The 24,005-nt window shown below is 39.2% G+C and overlaps 3 protein-coding genes across 7 annotated transcripts; 2 read left to right on the top strand and 1 right to left on the bottom strand.

Annotated features, from left to right (window-relative positions):
- The first annotated feature begins 258 nt into the window (after positions 1–258).
- Pkn (serine/threonine-protein kinase N) lies at positions 259–20,662 on the top strand. 5 transcript variants are annotated; one of them, XM_065306362.1, is made up of 11 exons: positions 259–865; positions 6,123–6,331; positions 10,300–10,630; positions 12,541–12,773; positions 12,848–13,066; positions 16,842–17,338; positions 17,396–17,954; positions 18,078–18,251; positions 18,465–19,268; positions 19,329–19,469; positions 19,530–20,662. In XM_065306362.1, exons 2-11 carry the CDS (start codon positions 6,152–6,154, stop codon positions 19,671–19,673), a joined length of 3,282 nt encoding a protein of 1,093 aa, XP_065162434.1. In that variant the 5' UTR covers positions 259–865; positions 6,123–6,151; the 3' UTR covers positions 19,674–20,662. The 5 variants fall into 5 exon arrangements, with proteins under 5 accessions (XP_065162434.1, XP_065162435.1, XP_065162436.1 ...); XM_065306360.1 differs by lacking the exon at positions 259–865 and adding an exon at positions 2,841–3,092; XM_065306361.1 differs by lacking the exon at positions 259–865 and adding an exon at positions 2,841–3,100.
- On the top strand, positions 13,159–16,690 carry LOC135794884 (uncharacterized). Its single transcript, XM_065306365.1, has 2 exons — positions 13,159–15,040; positions 15,105–16,690. Exons 1-2 carry the CDS (start codon positions 14,078–14,080, stop codon positions 16,590–16,592), a joined length of 2,451 nt encoding a protein of 816 aa, XP_065162437.1. The 5' UTR covers positions 13,159–14,077; the 3' UTR covers positions 16,593–16,690.
- Positions 20,573–22,069, bottom strand: LOC135794886 (uncharacterized). Its single transcript, XM_065306368.1, has 4 exons — positions 21,527–22,069; positions 21,385–21,466; positions 21,130–21,325; positions 20,573–21,073 (listed from the first exon to the last, which is right to left on the bottom strand). Exons 1-4 carry the CDS (start codon positions 21,536–21,538, stop codon positions 20,872–20,874), a joined length of 492 nt encoding a protein of 163 aa, XP_065162440.1. The 5' UTR covers positions 21,539–22,069; the 3' UTR covers positions 20,573–20,871.
- Positions 22,070–24,005: the final 1,936 nt, after the last annotated feature.

Genomic DNA, 24,005 nt, shown 5'->3' with positions numbered 1-24,005 from the left:
GTTTTTTTACTATTTATAGCGACAAATAACAAACAACACTAATTTAATTTACAAGTATATTTATATACGTGATATATTTGACAATTCTAAAGCCGAAGATGTTGCGAGGTATTGAATAATGATCGGATTGTTAACTGATGTTTATGCGAATGAGTAATCCGGTACGGAGAATTTACTCTATTCGTTCTCGTCTCTTGGCATATTTTCGGGCGCAATTCGCAGTTAAATTCGCGCTCGCATCCGAGCGGTAGCGAGTTCCGAGGGCGAGCGTGTTTGTTGGGTCGGCGGACACCTCGTTCGTTCGTTCGGCGCGCCGCTCGCCTGTTGCGTCCGCTCCGTAATCACGAGCCCGGCACCCGTCGCGCTGGTTTTGTGCGTTTCGGCGTAGAATCCGCCGCAATCCCGCGATCAGTACGCCGTCGTCTCACGCCGGTTTTGCCGTGCGCGTCGCATCATATGTGGATATGTGGGCTCAATTGTGATATGAGAAACGCCGAAACGCCTATTTCCCTGTGCCTGGAACCGCTCGCAACGCTCAGTACCGATTCTACCGACTTGTTTATCTCATGCGAGAGACCGCCGTGCCTTCGTTGCGGTGTTAATCATATCAGTGCGCTCGTACGCTCGTCATTCCTAACCCTCAGTACGTTGTTTACCTCAAGTACCTGACCGTGGACTCGAGGAGATTACGCGTCGCACGAGGTTGACTGAAAGTTCGGCGTCGACATCAGAGAAGAAAATTGAAAACGCGCCAGGAATTCGCCTCTTTCTTACATAAATATCTCCGTGGAGCGAGGAGCAGTGAGTGATGTTGAAGTTGTTTGTCTCGTCGAGTTGACCGCGCGACTGCAAGATGGCCGACCTGGTGAGTGCTCGTCGCCAAAACAAATTTTGTTTTATCACTTAGTAACTGTTGTGAATTAATCGAGACACAAGTGCTGAAATCGTTTAACATTACGCAATTTATTGCGCCAGTGCGTGATGGTTAAATGGAAAAGGTGCCAGACTTTGTTTAGTCTGCTTTATTTCAAATTCCGTTTCGATTTATGCATCTATAATGTTGCTAGGTGCTGAAAGTTTTGCTAAGGTGGAAATAACATTCACTAGATTTATTCGTATCTTGTCTATTTAACATTGCCGAAACGGTGGAAAGTTTCGCAGCATGAATGGAACAAATGTCAAAATATAACCTCGAAATGCAAGGCGCTTGGAACTGCTTTTATCTCAACTTGTGAGTCACGCTGGGAATCGTGTGACGGATGAATGGGAAATTCAGAGATAAAAACACTTTATTTTAATTAAAATTTGTAACCTCTAAATATATTTCTGTTTGCATAGGCGAGAAAAGATAAAAATAATGAAAATGTTCACTTAAAAACATCAATCATTAAATTTATTTATAATTTTAGTAACAGGATAATAGAAATTTTATTATTTCTAGCACAGTCTAGAACTAACAGCATCACACATCAAACCGCACTAAAAGCCGCTTATTTATAAAACAAACTGCTAACTATCTATAAATTTGCTTCCGAGATAACAAATCCCGATATACAGTGTGTAATTTCTTCCAATTTTTTTAACTCGCCTATTGTGCTTGGCCATTTATTTAGTCGCAGCTTAATCCAGATGCATTAATGTTATCATGCAATAAAAAAAAATGCTTTTTTAATTGCGCGCGTGCGCCACTAGAAAATTTGAAATCTGAATTCGATCGACGCTAATATTGGACGACATAAATTACACATGGTATATCAAATTGCGAAGGCGTAACAATGCAACATATCAATATTGCGTATAAGTACCTTTTGTCCTTAGCATACACGTATAACATGAATATAATAAATCGTTTTTAGTGACATTACGGTGTGGAAATTTTGTACGAATTTTTATTTCGTACACGCCAAACCGAACACCGAAGGCGGATAATCTCGAATTCAAGGTTTGCGCTTTATTTTCGTAACTCAATTTTATGTGGATGTGAATAGCGTAAAGTAAAACATGTGCATGCATGTGCGTAGAGCGTCATCAACGCGACGAATTTTCGAATATATGTACAGCTGAAGCTGAAGTTGGAGATGTAACTTGAAAGGTGTCATTTCAAATGTTTGAATTGGCTGATAACTTAAATTAGTTGAAAGGAAAAGCAAGAATTCAACCACAAGTAGATCTAATTTTATATGTTATTGATTTTGTCGACGTGGAAGAAAAACAAAATTAAATTTGTGGGGAAAATGTTGAAATTCTATTTGAAACAAACACTACACACCGACTTGCTTTACGACTGGCATATAATTCGGGTATCGTTAACTCCTCCAAGATTTTGGTTTTTATTACTTTTCATTCTTGGCTTGCAGCATAGTTTTTCGCATCTTTGGCAGACATTGCGACGCTATTTTCAATGTCGCAAGTTTATGCCTTTCCTTTTGTTTACTCGCCTCGAAATTAAGCAATTTCAATTTAGTCGATGTTGATTTATTCGATTTCCAGAAAATTTCCCTCGGTAATTATTTGCTAGACTGCTATTTTGCATGTTTTTCGCATCTCATTGCGCCTCCGATAAAGGGAGAGCAGAACTCCGCGCACCGAATGTGAGCACAAATTGCGTGCATTGCGCTTCGTCGAGTGTAATTATACTGGAAACGGTCGGAAATGCATTTACGGTACGCCCGTATATATTCATTCCTGTACATTGCATGCGTATGTGTATGTATCTTGTATGTGTGTGTGTGTTGGAAGTTGGAAGCGATGGCACGATGGAAGTCGGAGAAGTAGAGTGGAATCGTGGTGGCTCTGTCCGTCGCGGGCCCAATTGCTTTAGTCACATAGTCAGTGCTCAGTTTACGTTCGCGGTCTGCCCTCGCCACACCGTTAATCAGTCGCGCTGTGTGTATATATCATAAAAAATTGTCGCGCGGGCCCTGCAACAACAGCCGTCACCCGGTTTTTTGCATCTCGCGATGTTGGTGCGGGTAGATTGTCTGCTGACACAGTCAGTGTGTGTGAAGTGAATTTATTGATATTACATTACACGTGGATTATACGTGGAGGAAAGTTATGTGAAAAGTACAGAAACTAACCTGTCAAATCATGTACGAGGGTAAAATATGTTTAAATATAGAAAAATATTCAATATATGAATACATCAACCACAAATATTTTAAAAGTAATGAATGATGATTTTTTGTTGATAATGTGATTTATTAGATTAGAAATTGCGGTTTTATAGATAATTCTAAATTTACTGATAGGTAGATAATGCTAATGCGATTTCAGCGTTCCATATATTTAATTCGTTAGTTTTACGTTGTTTTGCGTTGCACCGCATAGGCGCATAATGTGATTTGATTAAGGGCAGTGGAGCATTACTACGGCTTCTGTCTCTGTGTGCTCATCATCGGGGATTTCACATTCTCGCGCCGGTCGAATGCGCTGTTTATTGAAATAAACACAAACGCCTCCATTATTCTCATCCGCTTGGATTTTTCAAAATAATGTTTTAACCAATCTAGTGAATAGGGCGCACAGACAACAAATTATTTGTAGCTGATTGAGTTTTATATTCCCAGGATTCGTTGGCTTGGAATAATAATTGTATTTATACACAAAGCAAATAAAAGAGGGCAAGTGTTGAACTTATGTACTCTGTGGAGAAAATCAATACATTTAGTAAAGCACAGTTAAACATTCTAATATTTCGTGCTGATAATTGTGTTTAAGGCGCGGTGAGATTATATTGTCACTGTTATCAACTTCTAGTGTTGTGAAAACCTTGATTTATTTCAATATAAGTAAATTTTGTAAAGTAAACAATGAAATTTACGCGTACGCGCTAAATATTTCGCAATGTAGCGGAATGTTACCATTTATGTATTGTAAATTTATTTTTAATTTGGGTTTTGAGATTGTGTTACATGGACATGACCAAAACAAGCAATCAAATGTAAGTCAACCGGAAGTGGAGACCAATTACACGTGTGTTGGCACATCCTTTTTCAAAAATGTAATTTCACATTAGTGTTATTAGGATTTTATTGTTTGGACGACATTTGCTTTATTGATTTCGGTGATTTCTTTGATCAGATTGATAAAAGGTTAAATTACGTTAGGCCGATGGTTAGTCAGTCATTAAGGCGTAAATTTGAGGTTTTCGGCGCGCCGGTGATAGTGGAAAGGTAGGAAACGCCGAATATTTTGCGGTCAGCAAATGTCCATGACCTCGAGCACCTGTAGCGCGTCTCGTGGGCCGGCCGGCGCGTAGCGGAGAGTGCCACTACCACGAATTCGCGTCCACGCGAGAACAATCTCCATGCGGTGGCATACAAACTGACTTTGCTCATTGCTTGCCTCTTCTTTGCATCTACTTACTATCAAATGTCATGAATTCCCCAAGTGAGACATGTGTCAGATGTATAGGGGTCTAAATTTGAGTTGGGGTTTATTTGCACAGAGAAATTAAATTAATTTTAATATGTAAATTAATTATTTTGGAATTTAAAATTCCATGGGCCGCAAAACTAATGAAGGAAGTAAGCATTTCATATTTAATAACTTTTTTTACTTTTCTGTTACCATTATGAGTAATTATTGTTTACCGCATTGGACACGTTTAACGCAAAAGTTAGTAAACTTTCGTCCATGTTTTGTTTTGACGTTTGCGCAGTTATTACACAGGGGTTCAATGCATTGTGTCACGTTGCCCACACATTATGTTATACGCCAGCGTAATTCGAGTCCAACGACTTGAAGCGAGATAAACGTAAATTTGTTAAAAACACACACAAACCCGTCGATAACTCGTAGATTAATCACTCAACTTCTCAACACACGAAACTTTAAATTAACTATGCGCGCAAGGCGCAACGATGTCTATAAATCATCTGCGGCAATCTGCGCCAGCTCCAATATCGCAGAAAGCAGAAAAAAAAAACAAAGCGTTTACAGTTTGATTTATGCAAATATTTTTCTATATTCCGCCGGCGCGACTCGGTTACCCGACGGAGATTCTAACTGTTTGGACGGTGGCTTGTCCAATCAACGAGTCATAAATGTAAGAAACGCGCGAAACACAAGAAAATCTGCATAACCGACCGCGGAATGCTGATCTGGATCACAATCTCAATGTTGTGCATCAGGGACATGCATTTACATGACTGTGTTGTATGTTGGCACGTCGATTCACTCCATTAGTTGATGAAGAAACTTGAGAAATGTGCCAAAAGATCTGAAAGCCATGAAACTAAGCGAATCGTGGAAGATTGAGATTTGGCAGATTTGTGTCGAATCAATGAGAACGTAGTCTTCGTTTTGTGAAGAATATTGAATAAAATTAAGAGCATCGCGGTAATAATAAGAAAAAAACTTGGCATTGAAATCGAACAGAATGTGTGCTAAAAATAGAACTAGACTGAATACAAGAAATGAAGAGAAAACATGATGAAAGCTATTATTCAAATTATTTATGAGTTTTTAAAGAAATCAAGTTAAAAATTACTTTTTCTTTATTTTTTGACAAAGCATTAAGTAGGTTAAGATGGCACAGTTAATTCTACAAATTAAACATTTTCACGCTACTAATTTGTAGGTATTTTTAATTAAATTCATATTAGAAATAGATAATATTCAGAGAGTTACAGTTTAAATGCAAAATTATAGAAAAATGTATGTTTAATTCTGAGGTAGATATCTGAAGAGGTTATTTTGCATTTATGTAATAGGATGCAAAGTAATTATGCATTTGTTTACAATTGTCAGCACGTTGTTTACAATACGAGCACTTATTGTACAACGCAAGTGGCAAACGCGATCTGTTTACGCTAGCACTCGAAACGAGTCAATCGACGCGTCAATACGCGACCACAATGCATCATTACGACATTAAATCATCGCAATGCTGTGTGTCTTGTCATATTGTCAATCTTGTTGAGTGCCGCCGCGTTACGTTTTACTTTATTACCTACGATTGACACATGTGCGCATGTGCCGCCCATACGGATGTAGAAAATTACAAAATTGCAATACCTATGTGTTAAGTAATCTGTAACAATAGCTTTTCGCAAGAAATTACTTTTTGAAATATTTGTGGTTTTATTAATTCGCAATAATTAATTATTGAATATTAGTGGTAGAAGTGTGCGGATAAGTTTCTACCATGATGAAGACGATGGTCTTGAAGAAATCCGGCCTGCAAAGCGTCGATCGCAGTTCCTTCGGCAGCAGCGGCGGATTTAGCATCAGCAGCAAATTCAGTGCGAAACACTCGAAACTGAACGGCAAGAACGATCACAATGGACATCACAAAGGGAGTGTTGGGAATGTTAATAATCTGATGGTAAATTTACAACATAATAATGCGTATTAGAATTAAAACTATGCAATGCACATACTTGTAGCTAGACATAAAAAATATAGACAGTAGCCACTTTTGTAAGAGACTAATTAACTTTCACCAAATACTGCTAGAATTTAATGATTTAATTACAGTCATTAGTCATTAGCATTAGTTGTTTAAAGAGCTTTCAACCTCTTGAAACTCGAAACAAAGTGAATCTTGTTGCATTATTATATTTGATCTAATCAAGATGTTTAACTCGGGTTAATTATTATGCCTACTGAAAATAAAACCGGCGTAAAATCTCAATTTTAATTGTCTGTGGGAGTCGAGTGATTAGCCACGACGCCTTTGCGTCTAGATAGAACGTTATCAATTAAAAGCAATTAATGACAATCGCCAATTAGAAATCAATTTCATAAATTCATTGCGGTTATTATTACGTTTATGGCGATAGTTCACAATGTGTGCAAGTTGGTACCACGCTCTCGCTCGTAAACTGATTCCGTTTAAATTAATCTTTCATGCCTTATTTAATACCGTTATTAATGTGTTATTTATTGCATTATTACAATTACTGTTTTCTTTTTTTCCAACGCTGAATATTTGCATTGAATTATTTAGTGCCATTGTGTATCAAACGCGGAAGATGTTAAAAATATTTTTTATATTTATATTTGTGTTGATATATTCTATAGATTTGCTATAAATATAAAGTGACATGAATTGTGACCAAAATAGTGCTCTTTACCTTTCGTGCACTATTGTTTACGCAGTTGTGTGCTTATCAGTAAAGCGCAGGAAGATACATTGTGCAAAATGTAGGCAGTGTGTACAAATATAGCAATTACACGAATAGACGCATGTAAATCTATTTATATCGGCACTATCATCGCACCGTTTCCAGTCGTGATGTGGGAAAATGTTTCACTTTTAGCACTATTGTTACTCCTGGGATGCGATATGTGTATGTGTGTGTGTTATTGCTTCGCAAACTGTTTCGGTCGTCGAAACTCTGAGAATCGGAAAGAGGTGCTCGCGTTATAAAAGTGTGAACAATGCGTTTTTGTTTTCAAAATGTACTTGTTAAACATTTTTATTGTTTCGGCGTGCATTAAGAGAAGACGTACACACACTTTCCAAGAAAAATAGTGTAATATATGAACGAAGTAAAAAAAATCTGCACACATTACAAAGTGGAAGTTGTGTGTATTTTTTTCATATTATTTAAAATTAAATCTAGGTTTATTAACATGGTGAGACTTTTATTGCTGCCAGGGCTGAAGTTTATGCTCGTCCTTTTCGTGCGAGCAGCGCGAAGAGGCGCGACTGTAATAACCGTAATTCATACGCCAGAGATTGAATTCAGCGACGAAAGTAATTGTTTTAGAAAGTTTAATAAAATTAACGACATAAACTGTGTGTGCAGTTGTTGAGGATCATTGTTTTCTTCTATATTGCTTACACATCACGTAGACATGAATGAACAACAACAATAGAACACAGAATTCACTGCCGATCAAAATTAGTTACTATGAAAACAACGCATAATTTAAATAGGGTGCAGGTTTTATGATCTATACTTATTTTATTTAATCAAATGTAGATTTTACAACGTTTATATCGTCTATTTTTGTTTGATTGCGTTTTTTATCGACTGTCTGTAGATTGCAGTTAATAGCTGTTATCTGATTCAACTTTCCATTTTCAACGTTTTTTTTTTTTACTTGGATGGCAAACTGCATTTAAGGCTAGGTAAGTTCAAGAAGCGCAATTGACTCATCGATAGCAAGGTTTCCAATGCGTCGTGTTTCCGCTCACTTGTTGTTTGCTGCTTTCTGCTGTGCACGAAATAGCTTCCTTGTCAGTCGGATATTCATTAGTATTAGTATTACTTGCTCTTTGATTTGCGTTGGTTGTGTTCAGTTGTTTCTTTTCTTCCAACGTCGATTCATTTCCTGAGTGGCAATCACTTCGTGTGGTTTTAGTCGGTTCTGTTGAAGAGATTATCGAAGAGACGACGTTTGCTGTGATGAGTTTGTCGTGTACGTGCCACACTGAGTAGAAATTGAAATAATTGATCATTTCCTGAGTTCACGATCTACGTTGCACATCTTTACAAACATTGGGATTTTTATGATTACGTGGCTTGGGAAATATTATTTCTAGTTATTGATTAATTACTTTAGGGCCAATTAATTTATGTTAATTACCTCAGAATCTTATCAGCGTTTGCCGTAACTGATAACGGTGTTTTTATGCATAAATTGACAGGAGTAATTTATGTGTTTTTGCGAAATTTATCTTTCATTGTTTATAACTTTATATTGAATAATCTGATAAACAAAATTTTTACACTAATAAATGAGGAATTTTATCGTGAATCAACCTCAGAAATATCGTAATTATCACGCAAATAGTTTGTGCGTAATTAACAAATAAGTTAAATTCAAGTTAATTTGCGTTTTGGTATGCTTTAAAATTCAATTTGTTCTCGGTAAACATAATTTTAATGCGTCGCATGACCTTTTAATTTTAATTTAACATGCTTCAATTGCAAATGTGAAAATCATTGTCCTTGGTGCGATGCGACAGCGCTCGCGCGCAACAATTAGCACAATTCCGGTTTGGGGAGTTGTAAAACGTTTTACATCGTTTGCTTGTTTATGGTTGATATAAAAACGAGTGGAACGATTGTGAATACGCGCCTCGGACTTTATTCGGTCACTTGGATAATACCGAGCTATACCAGACTGATCGAAACACATGTGTATGATATATTAACAATCGCAATTGTTTGTAATTGTTTGTAAACTAGACTTTTAACACCGTTCCTGGCACACTAACTTTACATTTATCAACGTAGATGTTTTGCTCTTGCTGTGTTATATAAATAAGCAGCGTGCACTTGCCTAACAAGATGTGGTGGTTTTTATAGAATCATTTTGTAGTGATGATTGTCGGACCACACATGAGCCAAAATTGCTGGGCGTCACAAATGTTTTACTAGAGATGTTTTTTGGGTTTGTGAATCGTTTAAGGTTAACACAACAAGTGATTAGTGTTGGAATACGTTGAGAAAGACATTCTGAACGGATACTCACTCGTGGACTTGTTGTTAGTAACATAAACGAGAAAAAAACAAGCCATTATGAAGACACGCGCTAAAGACTACCCACTAACCCAAATCTAGAAATGTTTTACTATTATGCACACACTATTTGCTTGCAGATGAAACATTTCCTGTTTTTATTCAGTTTTATACACAAAATGTGCAAATTTAAAATTAATGCCATGTTTTTTTTGTTGTTGTTGCTGTTACCTGATGGTCAGTCAAATTGTGCTGTTTAAATTTGCACGTGATGTGATGCTTCTCAAATTAAGCATTTTCGTCCTTGGATCGTAATTGCAGATGCGAGCGCGAGACTGAAATTACCTTGATTTAATTCGATACATGCGCGAAAGAAGAAGCGGTTCAAAGTGCACGACAAAGTTTTGCATCAAGGTAATGCACGACATATCATTATTGTACATGAAGGCTTAATTGCGAACAAATTATATAACATCTTGTGAACGTTTGTATTTTAATTTCTCATAGATGTTGTTTGGATGATCGCCGTTTCAAATGTGCTAAAACAAAATATCACGGCGAATTGCATGTTCATGTTTTGCATTGGCACACTGCGAGCAGGTTTAATGTCTTGTGACGTACGACAATTACCTTTTTCCGTTCCACTTATTGTTTCAACGCCGCCGCGCCGTCAACGAACGCAAGAACAAGCGCGCATTAAACTACGAATCAAATGTTATTATTAATAATATAAAATGATGAATAGTAACGAGCGAGCGTTAAATTGTTAAATAACCCGAGCGTGGTGCCACAACTCAACTGAGTATAGTTAATATAGAAATTGAGAAATTTTATGAATGTGTTGCTGATGTATTTTGGTATGAATTTTCTGTTTCAGGGTGATTACATTCGTCATCCAGTTTTGTACGAGTTGTCGCACAAGTATGGCCTGCCCACGGAGCACCTGCCCGACTCGCAGCTTGCGTGCAAGCTCGAGGAACTCAAGGAAATCATCCGCAAGGAGATCCGGCGCGAGCTCAAGATTAAAGAGGGTGCTGAGAAGCTGCGCGAGGTGGCCACCGATCGCAAGTCGCTCAATCATGTCAGCGTTATTGTCAAGAACGCCAACTCCAAACTGGCCGAGCTGAAGTATGAGCTTTCAGAGTTGGAATCGCAGATTATCTTGACCCAGGGCCAAAGCTCGCCGTCTTGTCTACCTACCAATGGAGGTCAGTTAGTAATATCATTATTATTGTTGTTTAACATTTACATTTTGTGTTATATTTATGCGAATTGTTTCTATTTTTCGAGATAAATTGCTTCACAGCTTGCAAAACTTATACGAAGCCATTTGAAAGCCGGAAAATGTCGAAACTCGCACGTGTGTTCTTATATATTAAATTGTTTGCGTCTGCCGCTTAGCTTGGCGTTTAAAATAGAACTTTACAAGTCGAAAAAAGCGACCTAATTTTACTGAATGTTGCGGTTCGTACGCAGAACGCATCTTCGGCGTTAATTTCTGCCAACAATTTTTACATTCATAATTTTCATTCAATGAATACCAACATTATACGCAGTTGGTAAATAGTAATTCAATTCAAATCAAAAACAGTGTCACACGCTTTTTGTCATTAATATGTTGTTTGCGTGGTTCTCAGCACGACAAGCCTTGCGTAATCTTATAGTATCACAGCTATTACATAAACTACAATTGAAGATTTTTAATGCAGTAAACAGGTGAACGAAAACATAACATGTGTACCAAACGCGTTGAATTGATATGTTGATTTTGGTTTGGTAATAAAGTATGCATTGTTATTAACGGTGTTTGACGCGTTTTGCAAATCGCAGCAACAGGTTTACACGCGAAAAGGCGAACGAACCTCTAGGCAGACACGCAAAGTGGCGCGTAGACTTAATTACCTGTTAATTAGAACATGCTAGGAACTTGCGCCCGAGCCAATAAAAGCCGGGCAATCGAAGTGCGCGCGCGGCGCTACAAATGCCACGATAATAACGCCCGATTATAGTGCTTGACTACATCGCGAAAGAATTTACACACGCCGCTACCGTACACCACACTGCAAGCGGAGAGGAAGCGCACGAAGGAATAAATTTAGCAATCGCGCGCAGACGTTTGTTTGCTCAATATGCTCATTGAGTTTGCTGTGTGGTAGAGTAGAACGGAAGCTCATTGCTGCAAATGATTCTAATAACTTTATTAGTTTTATTGCTTTCTGCACGGCATTAATTTTAAGTGCGGTCAAAGTTACATCAATAGTTACATATTGATTTAAAACTAATAAAGTAAATAAATTTACAACATAATCTAAGGGGAGCTGGATATTCCCGCAACTCGACTCAAACACCCAAAGAGAGATGAACCCTGCGACCTTTCTCCTGGACGACTCAGGCAGAACTGAGTGTTTAGCGCACTTCGGTCTGCCCTTTTATACCTGCGGGCAACCAGTACAATGTGGTGGGGGTGTGTAGTGGTGGTGGGGGGGGGAGTTACAGGTTGCACCTGATTGCGAGAGCTGCGTAGTCGTGAGCAAGCATTGGCTGGCGCGCTTTCCCCCACCACTTTTTGCGGGTCGACCGTAGGTATAAAAGGGCAGCGCGCAGCGAATCTGCTCAGTCGTGCCTGAATGATCGAACAGTCCGGTTGATGCTTTCTTTTCTCTTTTACTCTCTCATCGGGTCAGTTTGGGACATCGCATAAAGGCAGGCCCCGCTGACATTGTTCTTAAAATGGGTCTCTAGTATTAATTATGTAGTTCAATAGTATATCTTCAATGCAATGAAAGCCGTGCGTCCTTAAACTTTACACTTTTTTAAACGCTCCATGATTTCGCCATATTGAATCATTCTGCTGCTTCGTGCGCTGATATATTGAACTTAACTATTGATTTATTGATAGCATTGTTACCTACTTTATTATAAACTTATTCTATTCACTAATGGTAAAACGCGGCCGATATAGCCATTTATATGTGATGTTAGATATTTGCAATTAAAGCGAAGGCACGATAATGCGGCTGCAACTAATGACGAGCGAAGCCATTGTTTCTAATAATAAACAGTTAATTGGTTTCAATAACCGTAACTCAATGCGTGATTTATATGTAATTGTTTACAGACTCTATGATTTCGTCGCCGTTATCATCACACCAGAAAGGACAAGATGGCGCGTTTCAAGATCCGCGATTGCAATCGCTGGAGAAGCAACTGAACATTGAGCTCAAAGTGAAACAGGGCACTGAAAATATGATCCAAAGCATCACACGCGATAAGAAATTACTCGCGGAAGCGCAGCAAATGCTGCTGGATTCCAAGGCAAAAATAAACTTCCTACAAATGCGTATTCTTAAAGTATGTTAGATTTTTTTTTGTTCGTGTGTGGTTCTAGTTTCTGGTTTATAATTGGTGATTATTTTTAATGGCAGGTAAAACATAATATTAACAATAAACACCACAGCGGTTCTATTCACGATTTATCTTCAAACGGCGATGCCAGGGAACTGGAAACTTCTTTAGAAGAGCGGATCGACGACATTAGACACCGTCTGCGCATCGAGGCAGCCGTTGTTGAAGGAGCCAAAAATGTGATTCGCTTGTTGCAAAATGGCGGCAAGGAAAAGTCGGACAAGAAAGCTCTGCAAGAGGTGGGTGTTTCCACTGGACCCAAATTAGTTGTCATAGTTTTATGTTATTCTTGAAACCTTTTCCCGCCTCCTCTTTCCTCTTGCCACACTTTTTATTTTTTTTTGTGATCGGTTAATTTTATACGTGCCTAATGTCGGAGGTATTCTGAAGTCGAGCAGTTTCGCAATCCGCCGCCGCGCGTATGAACGCAACGCTTTTTTCCGACGCTCGGATTCGTCGATTTCATGCTATAAGTTTTGTTTTCCTACGCATTTAAGTCGCGCGCGCGTAGATTTCGTAGCCGCGGCGTTTTTCCGAGGTGTTTGCTTGCCAAAAACGCAGCGTCGATCGGCGTACGGACTTAGATGCGCAGACCGTATGAAGCTTTCCAAAGCTTTTCAGTACGCGACCGATTGTACGAGCAATCGGTGTGCGTGCGTTGTTATACGAACGAGAATTTGAAACGCGCAACATTTGTCGAATGAGAATATTAACTCAAACGAGTGATTTACGAGTGAAACGATCCATCTGGATAAGCGATACGAGTTTTAAGAGAAGAAGGATTAAGTGACGGAGAAATAATTGAACGAGTGTGCAATTATTGTTTAAATATCAGTGCAGTTTTTAACAGTTTTAAAGTGCAAATAACGAAGAGAGCAACAAACACAAGGATTGCAAGCTTGATGTAGTGCACGAGCTATTTATATACATCATAGCGTTACATTACGAAATATTGCCAACTACATATTGCGCGTTCACATTACGACGACATTGATTTCGGACCACTTTCATCATTTCCACCTAGCTCTCGGGACTCAGGTTAACGCAAAACTTGCAACATCGTGAACGCACCTGTAGTGCAAACCGAATCGTCCGACCAGTGGCCGCTTTACGCATACTTTAAATAGGTCATCACGATTTCGCTCTCTGGGTGTGACTTACATTTACATTCCCGTCGTCACAATTAAGTCAGTGAACTCTACTAAAGTACGGATAATTATGTAATCGAAGTGCAGCACCCATCGAAGAAAATGTTTGGGTCTAAAACGGCTTCATCAGCAGGGACAGATCCTTCTCAACAATGGACTGTCCACGCTCAGTTTACAATAAGTCATGATGGCGTCACGGAGACTACAAGCACGCCTCAGGCTCACACCGAACAAGATGAAAACGGTGTGCGAATGGTATACACATGGTCCTCGCAGGATTCTCCACCACAGAAGGAACATGAATCAAGTTATGGTTTTCAGAAGGGTAACATGATTTTTACTTCGTCGCCACCGGTTTCTCGCGATAATACCAAAGGTCCTGGCATGGACTCGTCCGGGTACGGTAGTGAAATTTCTCCCAATAGTAATTATGTACATGGGAGATTACCTCTTGACGCACTACGAGAACAAAACCTTCAGAATAGACGTTGCAGGAGCACATGTAGTATAGTACTTTCCACGAATGTAGTGGAATTGAAGCCTTCGCAAGATGATTCAGAGGCCCACAGTCAGGGGAGCACTTCGCGCACGCATAGCCTGCGCTGCCAAACGCCCACGCTCAGGTGCGAGCAGCGTAAATGCGGCAAAGACGCCTACTACGGCTGTGGGGATCCCTGGTGCTACCATTCCAATTATGGCGAGGATTTGCGGTTTTCACCGGTGCCTGAAAGCGAAGAGTACGTCAGCAAACGGCCTTCCAGGGCTAGCACTTTTAATGTGAGAGATAATGAACGCTCTAGGAGTTCGCCACCGAGAATGGAAAAGTCGCGGGATGCGGCCGTTCAAACCTACGAAATGATCGACAAGAGCACTTCTCCGTTTCTACGCATGGATAGTTTTGATTTCAAAAACGCCAAAGCAAACAACAACAAAGATTACAGGGAAAGAAATTTAAAGAAACGTGGCGCATATAATGTTCGTCGTAGAACTGAACCAGTTTTTCAACGTGGGAATGAATCTTCTGCTTCGTCTTTTACACCGGACAGCTTGAATTCATCCCGGATGGTAATTATTAACACTGTTTAAGTGTGATCCATTTATAATAAATTTTGGGTCAATTTATTTTCAGACGGCACCTAAACGTATTGTAAGAAACCCACCAGTTCAAGCACCGCTCAAAACGCCGGTAACTCCAAAAGAAATGAAAAATTCGAATACTTCGGCTTCTAGTGATCCCAACAAGAAACCACGCACCGTACATATAGATGTTTATTGCACTGGAACTGAAGTGGATTCTGATTCTTCCTCTAGTTCATCAAACTGCAGTGATGAAAAGACTGGATCATCTCCGCAGACTGTGTTTGAGTCTGGGAAGGTGCGCATCACCCACAAGCGCTCCGAAGACAATTTGCCATTTCATATGAAACAAAATTCCGCTTCTAGCAGCGAAAAGTTGACAAAGTCAACAGCTCCGCCGCTGGCGGAACCGGAGGAAATCAATGATGGATTGAGTAGTGGTTATCCTTCGAGAAGTTCCTTTTCTGGAATGCGCGACTCGCGTGATTTCGCTTCAAGTTTTTGCTCGTCCGTTCCGCCATCTTGGTCTACCATGTCTGTTTCCGTACCGGATGTACCTGATGATACATCCTGGAAAGACACATATTCTGATTTAGGCAGTTGGAGTCGATCAAGTCTGGCTCAAACTGATAGTTTAGATTTTGTACCCAGAAAATTGACATCGTTAACTAATCAACTAAACGCGACCAGATCGAGTATAGACGAACAGCCCGAAATTGATTTGTTGAAGACACCCAGTGTTCAAATGAGCGATAGTTTTGAATATGCCGATTCGGAAGATAAGTCTAGGATTCTTCAAATGGAGAATATTTGGCAGAATCAGAAGCAAAAACAATGGCGGTCGCCTCAGGAAGAACGCAAACAGCATTTGCAACAACAAAAGATGCGGGAATACTTTGAAAAGCGCTTGGGAACTGACCAGCAAGCTAGTAATTCTGATTCTGATTACTCGGACGCAGGTTCCGAAAAGGGATGGAGTTTTATTAATGACAAAGCGGTACCTCGACGTCCACAAGATATAAAGAAGAAATTAATTGAGGATACCAATAATAACATGGAAACCGGAAACAAATCTAATTATTTTAATCAGAATAGAACAAGTAATGACCAGAATCCCATGCGTGGTGCCTTACTGGTTGATGAAGCTTCTAGGATGGTTACCGCTTGCAAATCTCCAAGTATCCTAATTGTAAACAAGAAAATGTCCGCCAATCCAGCGCTAAGGGCTCCATTTACTATTCTTCCTGGCGTGTTCACGGAGCAACGTGAAATTGCACGAAAGTTTGGTCGAATTGTGGACGTGTTTAAGAAGCCGGGACATCACATTGGTCCAGCGAAAAATCCTGACTGCACGTGCGATCACTGTCGCGAGTATTTTGCACGATTTGGTTCGCGATCGCGCGCCCGGTCCGTAGACAGTCACAGCAACTTTTTCAATTGGAAAGGTGCGGGGCGCGGGTCGGTCCCGCCAGAGGAACGAACATTGCCGGACAAGGAGGGCAATAGAAGTGTCACGTGTCTAGGTTATTCGGACTTTTAATTACTTGCAATGTTCTCTTTTCATAATTGTGCACTTTTCTTTTACGTTCTCTTACCACTTGTACCAAAATGTGCGTGAAACTAAATACCTCACAAAAACCTCACAGAAAAGTTACTTTGTTTAACCTCTACCGGTACCTGTTTTTACGTTAATTGTACATATTGTCTCCCTGCATTTATGTGAGTACTGGTGTCATAGTTTCCTGTTCGTTGAGAGTTTGTTTTTAATATGATGATATCTTGTTTCTAGGCTCAAGCTAGTTTGTCTGCAAGTAGCAAGAAACTAGACCTCCTAAAAAAGTCCCTCGAACTGCGTCGGCATGAATTGCCGCCCGATAGTCGAGCCGCCGAGTTGCTCAAGCGCGAACTGCAGAATGTGCAAGCTGCAAGTCCACACACAGTGTACACCAGCTTACAACCATTCGATTCGTCAGACAAAAAGTACAATACATCACTATCGACGTTTAACCGGACGGCGGCTGTGACTGGCACGCTGGAGGTTCGTCTCATGGGTTGCCAAGATTTGCTGGAGGAGGTGCCAGGTAGATCCATGCGGGATCGCGATGTCACCTCCAGCCCCAGCGACTTTAGGGGATTTATGAAGGGCGTCACGGGTCGCAGTTCCTCTAAAAGCTACATAGTAAAGAACGAAATCAGCAATGAAATTATGGCACTGATCAAGTTGGACAACCAACTTGTGGGCCAAACCAGTTGGAAACCATGTTCACAACAAGCTTGGGACCAGAGGTAATTGTAGAAATAAACTAAACATATTCTAAGGCTCACATGGTATTTTTTATTTAGATTTTCAATTGAACTAGACAAATCGCGAGAGCTAGAGATTGGCATCTATTGGAAAGACTGGCGATCGTTGTGCGCCATTAAATTTCTAAAACTAGAAGAGTTTATAGATGATGTACGCCACGGCATGGCGCTGCAATTAGAACCGCAAGGGTTATTATTCGCTGAGATCAAATTCCTTAACCCGATGATCACGCAACGGCCAAAGCTGCAACGACAGCGCAAAATATTCAAACAGGAAATTAAGAATTTCCCGCGTGCCAACCAAATGAACATCAATGTTGCTACTTGGGGTCGTCTACTAAAACGCAAAGGTGAAAATCCGCAACCACCTAGTCCTCCAGAATCACACAAATCGGATTCCGAACCAGCTGAGGACAAGGCGGAAACACCGGGTGAAATTCCCGATCCCCAGATTGGCGGGCTTGGTGGTCAGCGGCCATTAGGATTGGGGGCACCTATGCTTCCTGTGGAGACACCTCCAGCGCCCGCTCCTAGAAAGATGCAGCCTCCGCAAACTCCGCCTCCATTACCACCAAGGATGAATTCGTTGGAAGATGAGGTAGGTTATTTTGGTTGTGGTATTAGATACAAATTTCGGTTCAAAGTGATGGATCACGTAGTGAATGCTAGATTTTTCTTTTTCGATGCGCACACCGTATGCAATTTCTTCGTGTATTTCTAGAACGCGGCGTTGAGCGCGTTTGACTTCCTAGACGAACGGGAAACGCGGGTGGGGCCTCTAATCATTCCGAGCACGCCCAACACTCCGGTTAGTTATGAACACCATCATCAGCATCAGTACCATGTCGAGCTGCCGGTTTCTGAACCGGTGGTCGAGTTTCCCGACGACGACGAGGTAGACTTTTGTGGTTTTCTTTAGTTGTTTTGGGTATTCTAGCACTTTTTGTTGAAATTTGCACGTTTGCACTAACTAACTTTGGAGCTGTCACAATCTTGGATGAGGAGAAGTCAAGAATATACGACTCTGCATGATGTTTTGCTTGTCAAGTTTTCTTGGATTTGTAAATATCACAGCAATAATTCTAACTAATGTATTCATACATTCTAGGCGGTGGAACCACGTCGTCCTATTGCACGTGAACTTAGTCGAACCACATCGTACGAATCACGCCGGCTCTCCATGCCGAAGATCGGCATGACAATGGAGAACTTCAAATTGATCAGCGTTCTGGGTCGCGGTCACTTTGGCAAAGTTATTCTGTCACAGTACCGCAACACGGGCGAATACTTTGCGATCAAGGCGCTGAAGAAGGGAGATATAATTGCGCGCGACGAAGTCGAATCGCTACTCTCAGAAAAGCGCATTTTTGAAGTGGCTAATTCGATTCGCCATCCGTTCCTGGTCAACCTCTTCTCGTGCTTCCAGACAGAGCAGCACGTCTGCTTTGTAATGGAGTACGCGGCCGGTGGAGATCTTATGATGCACATACACGCCGACGTCTTCACCGAACCACGCGCAGTCTTCTATGCTTCGTGCGTCGTGCTTGGATTGCAATTCTTACACGAAAACAAAATTATTTATCGCGATTTGAAGCTGGATAACTTGCTTCTTGATACAGAGGGATACGTAAAAATTGCCGATTTCGGTCTTTGTAAGGAAGGAATGGGCTTCGGTGATCGTACCGGGACTTTTTGTGGAACACCAGAATTTTTAGCGCCGGAAGTCCTTACAGAAACTTCCTATACACGTGCTGTGGATTGGTGGGGACTTGGTGTGCTTATATTTGAAATGTTAGTCGGTGAGAGTCCGTTCCCTGGCGAGGACGAAGAGGAGGTGTTTGATTCTATTGTCAACGAGGAAGTTCGTTATCCTAGGTTCCTGAGTTTGGAAGCAATTGCAATTATGAGAAGAGTAATTTAAAATTGGGCGGCGTTAAGCTAGAGTTTTTACATTAACGTTACTTTATTTCAGTTGTTGCGAAAGAATCCTGACCGCCGTCTGGGTTCAAGTGATAGAGACGCTGAGGATGTACGTAAGCAGGCGTTCTTCAGGATGATCAATTGGGAAGACCTGCTTCATCGTAAAGTCAAACCACCATTCGTACCTACTGTCGTACGTATTGAACGATTATTGATTTAAGAATAACAAATTAATTAAAATTGTTATTTTCAGGATTGTTTGGAAGACGTAAGTAACTTTGATGAGGAGTTCACGAGCGAAAAACCGGCGCTCTCGCCGCCAAAAGAACCGCGAATACTGACTGACAAGGACCAACTTCTTTTCAAAGATTTCACCTATATGGCTGATTGGTGCTGATAATGCCAACGTTAGCTGTTGCACGTTTCAGCAAAACGAACAAAATGAGAAGGAAGCGCGCTGCGAACTAAAGCTCATCTTTCACATGCAATGATTTTTGTTACAAAGCCAACTCTTTTTTTATTGTTTCCGAATTCTATGAAGTAATTGAAAGAATGCCAACATTGAATGAAGCAATTGAATTAGATCAAGTTTAGATGATAATGAAATGTTAAATCAATTTGTAAGCATTGTTAATTGATAGTTTTTAGTAAGATCTCAAGTGGCTGCACTATATTTTCCAGCCAAGCATGATAAGAAACGAAAGAGATTATGGAAATGATCGATGCATATCTATTTGAAAATACGAGAGAAGTGATACTGAGATTTCATAAATTGGTGATAATATAATCGGACAAGCTGAAATATAACAAGTGCTTTGCAAGGCGGAAGCAACCCAATAAAAGTTTTGGTCGCGAATGCAAAAAATTAACATTATCAAGGTATAAGCAAAGACTGCATAATCTATAACTGAACAATAATTAATCTAATAATATTGAAAATGTGAATTTTAGCATTTGTAACAATTTTCAATGTAATGAAAGCCTAAAGAAAAAGCCATTTTATGTTTATTGATGAAAGAACAGTTCTATTTATAAGCAACGCAAATAATGAATTACATGGTGTATGATGTAGCATAATGTGCCTCCATTTGTTTATAGCGGTTGCAAGTGCGATTTAAAGGCGCCTGCAACTGATGTTGTATTAATGATAGCAATTCATTAGCTTTTATAATCCCTTACAACTATGAGCGTTCATAAATTTGTTGCATTTCAAGCCTGAACTGAGTAAATTTATTTTATTTATTAGACTCTGTGAAATTGCAAGTTTAACATTATGGACAATCACTTTTATCTATCTTGTTAGTATTCTTAGTCTTTATTGCCTTGTAGACGATATACACACATTACATTTATTAATCGTAATAAATCAACATATTTATGTACATATTTACCTAATTTTTCAATGCTTTAATATACATATTATAAATTATACTTTCCATATAAATATGAGTGATTTTAAACGACTCAGTAGAGCGCATGAATGGGTGAAATATCATGAAACTTAATACTGTACATCATAAGTTGAATTATAAAGTATGTAATTCATAAAGATAGAACTGCATAATGAACATTAAACAATAAACAAGAACACTTTTTTAAGATTCAGTACTTGGCCCAGGTACATCAGATGTATCTTTTTGTCTTTTTAGTTCAGGTACTTCCGTAACTTTCTTTTGCACCATTGATTTCTTTCGACGTGATTGTTTATTACTTTTTTTATTTGGAGGTGATCCTAATCCTTTTGATATTTCATAAAACACAAAAGTACTATCAGCCTCCCAAATAACCAGTACCACACTAAAACACATAAATTTAATAAATGTACATATGCAATCAATGCATTTTTATGTTACCAATTTGGTATGTGTATGTCAGTAATTAAAGCAAAATAATCATCCCAAATTTGAGGATTCAAAGCCAATGAACTGCTTATAGGAACAAATAACTTCATTGGTCCACTTTTCTCACCCACTCTTGTCTGACAATATGCCTTTTTAATATGTCCATTAAAATGAAAGGTTGTATCAGAAAGAGTTTGTTTATCCTGTCCTAGGGAATATATTTATTGATAAGAAATCACAATTATAAATTCAATCATTGAAATATACTTCTCAGGAGTTCTAAATATGTTAAAGCACATAAAGTGGCATCTTCTTTGGATTCACAACCTAAGGTAGTAATTTCCTCAATCTAAAAAAGTTACAATCATCAACAATAAAATGTACATTTTAATAGTGAAAAAGTTTTTACGAGTTTGTCCATTGGTTTGCTAATGATGGTAAAATATGTGTTCTCATAACCTCACGGCATCACATGGCAAATTATTATCCCAAGAATGGACATTATGGACGTTTGAATCTATATTCTTAATCCACGGTTTGAATCTTAAATAACATTTGTTATGTATAACTTCCAATCATGTACAAAAGCACTTCCGACTTTCCTTAAATAAATGGAATGTAAACATAACATGCATACTCCGTATATACTAGATGAGGTGCGCGCGCAGCGTACATTGGATACACGTAGTTCACGAGTATGTACCTGTGTACCAGTGATTTAGTTAGCCGTGCTTGTTGTGCGGAGAGCATGTGTTGCCTCGCGGTCTTTTCTCGACACTCTTGTCGGCTTTTCTAATTTTAATTCGGTAGTAGCATGAAAGTCGGTTAATCATCGAGAGTATTTCGTAATAACAAGTGCGTACAGCACACAACTAATAAGTGGTTTATCGCGAATAGAATTCAGACGAGCATGTGCACGAGTGTGTGCGGTCAGCCGTCGGATATTTTCCGACGGTTTCAAAATTCTATTGGATTTATTATTCATTTATCAATTCGTCGAATGAAACCATGTGTGTTTCTCGTGTACAAAGAAGTTTGCAAGCTCTTTTAACCGAAATCCAGTGCAAATTGACTAAATACGCTCTCAGTGAAAATACATTTATAAGTTTTAACAATAATGTAAGTAACATCAGTTCAACTAACACAAACAACTTTTAAATTCTATAGGAAGCTGTTGTGATACTGTGCTGTTTTGGAAGGACATGTTCCGCGCATAACACCTTTTCAATTGCACACTGTCCAATAAGCACAACATAGTATCACAAAACATTAGTATCACTTACACTAGTGAATAAGTTAACAGCATGAAATAATTGAAATTGACTCTTGATTGTATGGCTTTTAATAAAATACAAAATTAATAATAAAATGTGCAAGCACATTTCTTTATGAATCCTCTTTGTCGTTTTCAGAACGGGTTTTGAATGCAAATCAGCGCATACGTTTGTATGTATGATAGTATGTTTACCAGTGCAGTATACAGGTGTTGTTGTTTTTAAATACTCAGTTTTAAATAATATGGCATAGAAATTTTATGTGTGCAGCGGGTATAACATAACTAACTGTTCCTTGAATTGTGTTGTTGTTTTTAATAACATGATTAAAGTAGAAACATAAATAGAAGAATCAAATATGAATAACAAAAACACTCGGTGGTCGAGTGGAGACGTGCACCTGCTGGCATGCTAGCAAACACGGGTCGAATCCCAGGTATAGAAGGCATTTTTCTCAAATATAAAAATATCAGGTGAAATTTGGGTTGCATATATGAATTGCAACGAAATATAAGAGAAGTTGATATACAAATGGAGGCAAAATAAGAGAAGTAAGAGAGTAAATGGAGAACGGGAGATCAGAGAAATAGAAGAATGAGAGTAGTAGAGAATAGGAAAAGTAGAAGGAAGAGAACAACAGAGGAGTTGAGTAGAGAAGAGGAGGAGATAGAAGAAAGAGAACCAGGGGAGGATCAGATTTTTAAATTTTTTGGCACGTGTCGTTATAAGACAGTCACAGGTCGATCTCCCAGAGCGCCTCCGGCGCTCTGGTCGATCGCCCACTGCTTCAATTCGTCCATTGCTCCCGGCCCATCCTACAGCTGCGATGTCTCTGCGCTTCATCCCCGAAATTATCAGGCATATCAACAATTTTTATGGTGGGGGATCACCCCCAGAGAGAGGGAACTCCTTATAAGGACAATCCTCATAAGGTCTTGTTCAAATATTTCTAAGTTTTAAGTCGCCTCAAGAGAGGTGACACTTAAAAATATTCTTACAAGTTCTGACCTGTAGCTGAAATGAAAGAAGGAGCACACAAATCACACAGGATACTTTAACAATTTTTATAGTGGGGATCACCCCTGAGAGAGGGAACTCTCTTAGAGACCTGTTCCTGAAATGATAGAAGGGGTACACAAATCAAAGAAGTCAATATATCTTACTATTTCTTTATTAACAATAGAATACAAGTTTAGACTTTACAAGTCAACAGAATACATGTCGCCATATTGAAACAGGACTTACGACCTGCTAAGCCGCGCACATATAAGCAAGTACCACTTCGTACAGTTCTACCGGAATAAGGAAATTAGCAAATAGTTAATTTTCTACGTTATTGAAAATGAAAACAAATATACAGGGTGATACAAAAAGATAATTTCCAGTGCAAATAAAAAAATCTAAATACTATAGACCTTGCTCGTTTTCACTCGACAATCAAGGAAACTAATATACAGGGTGTAACAAAAAGAAAACAAAATCATTTTAGAATATACGTCAACGACAAACTTTGAAACACCACAAATATGGCCATTTTTTTTTCACGTGACATCTCTGGAAAATTGTTATACAGGGTGTTACCGAAAGAAAATCAACAATGTAAAAAGAAAATGG

Source organism: Atheta coriaria, unplaced genomic scaffold (genome assembly GCF_025399875.1).
Source record: "Atheta coriaria isolate IRGN ID8LTWV9N9 unplaced genomic scaffold, Caltech_Dcor_3.1 hic_scaffold_6_pilon, whole genome shotgun sequence".
Classification (NCBI taxonomy): domain Eukaryota; kingdom Metazoa; phylum Arthropoda; class Insecta; order Coleoptera; family Staphylinidae; genus Dalotia; species Dalotia coriaria.
Note: the sequence above shows the minus strand (reverse complement) of the source record. Positions and strands in the feature narration are given on the sequence as shown.

Excerpts from the sequence above, each read along its gene's own strand:
- Pkn (XM_065306362.1), top strand. The coding sequence starts at position 6,152 with ATGATGAAGACGATGGTCTTGAAGAAATCCGGCCTGCAAAGCGTCGAT. Across the intron at positions 12,774-12,847 it reads TACAAATGCGTATTCTTAAA|GTAAAACATAATATTAACAA; the intron begins GTATGTTAGATT and ends TTTTAATGGCAG. Across the intron at positions 17,955-18,077 it reads TGAATTCGTTGGAAGATGAG|AACGCGGCGTTGAGCGCGTT; the intron begins GTAGGTTATTTT and ends GTGTATTTCTAG.
- LOC135794886 (XM_065306368.1), bottom strand. Across the intron at positions 21,326-21,384 it reads ATATTTAGAACTCCTGAGAA|GACAGGATAAACAAACTCTT; the intron begins GTATATTTCAAT and ends TATATTCCCTAG. Across the intron at positions 21,074-21,129 it reads GACATACACATACCAAATTG|TGTGGTACTGGTTATTTGGG; the intron begins GTAACATAAAAA and ends TATGTGTTTTAG.
- LOC135794884 (XM_065306365.1), top strand. The coding sequence starts at position 14,078 with ATGTTTGGGTCTAAAACGGCTTCATCAGCAGGGACAGATCCTTCTCAA. Across the intron at positions 15,041-15,104 it reads GCTTGAATTCATCCCGGATG|ACGGCACCTAAACGTATTGT; the intron begins GTAATTATTAAC and ends ATTTATTTTCAG.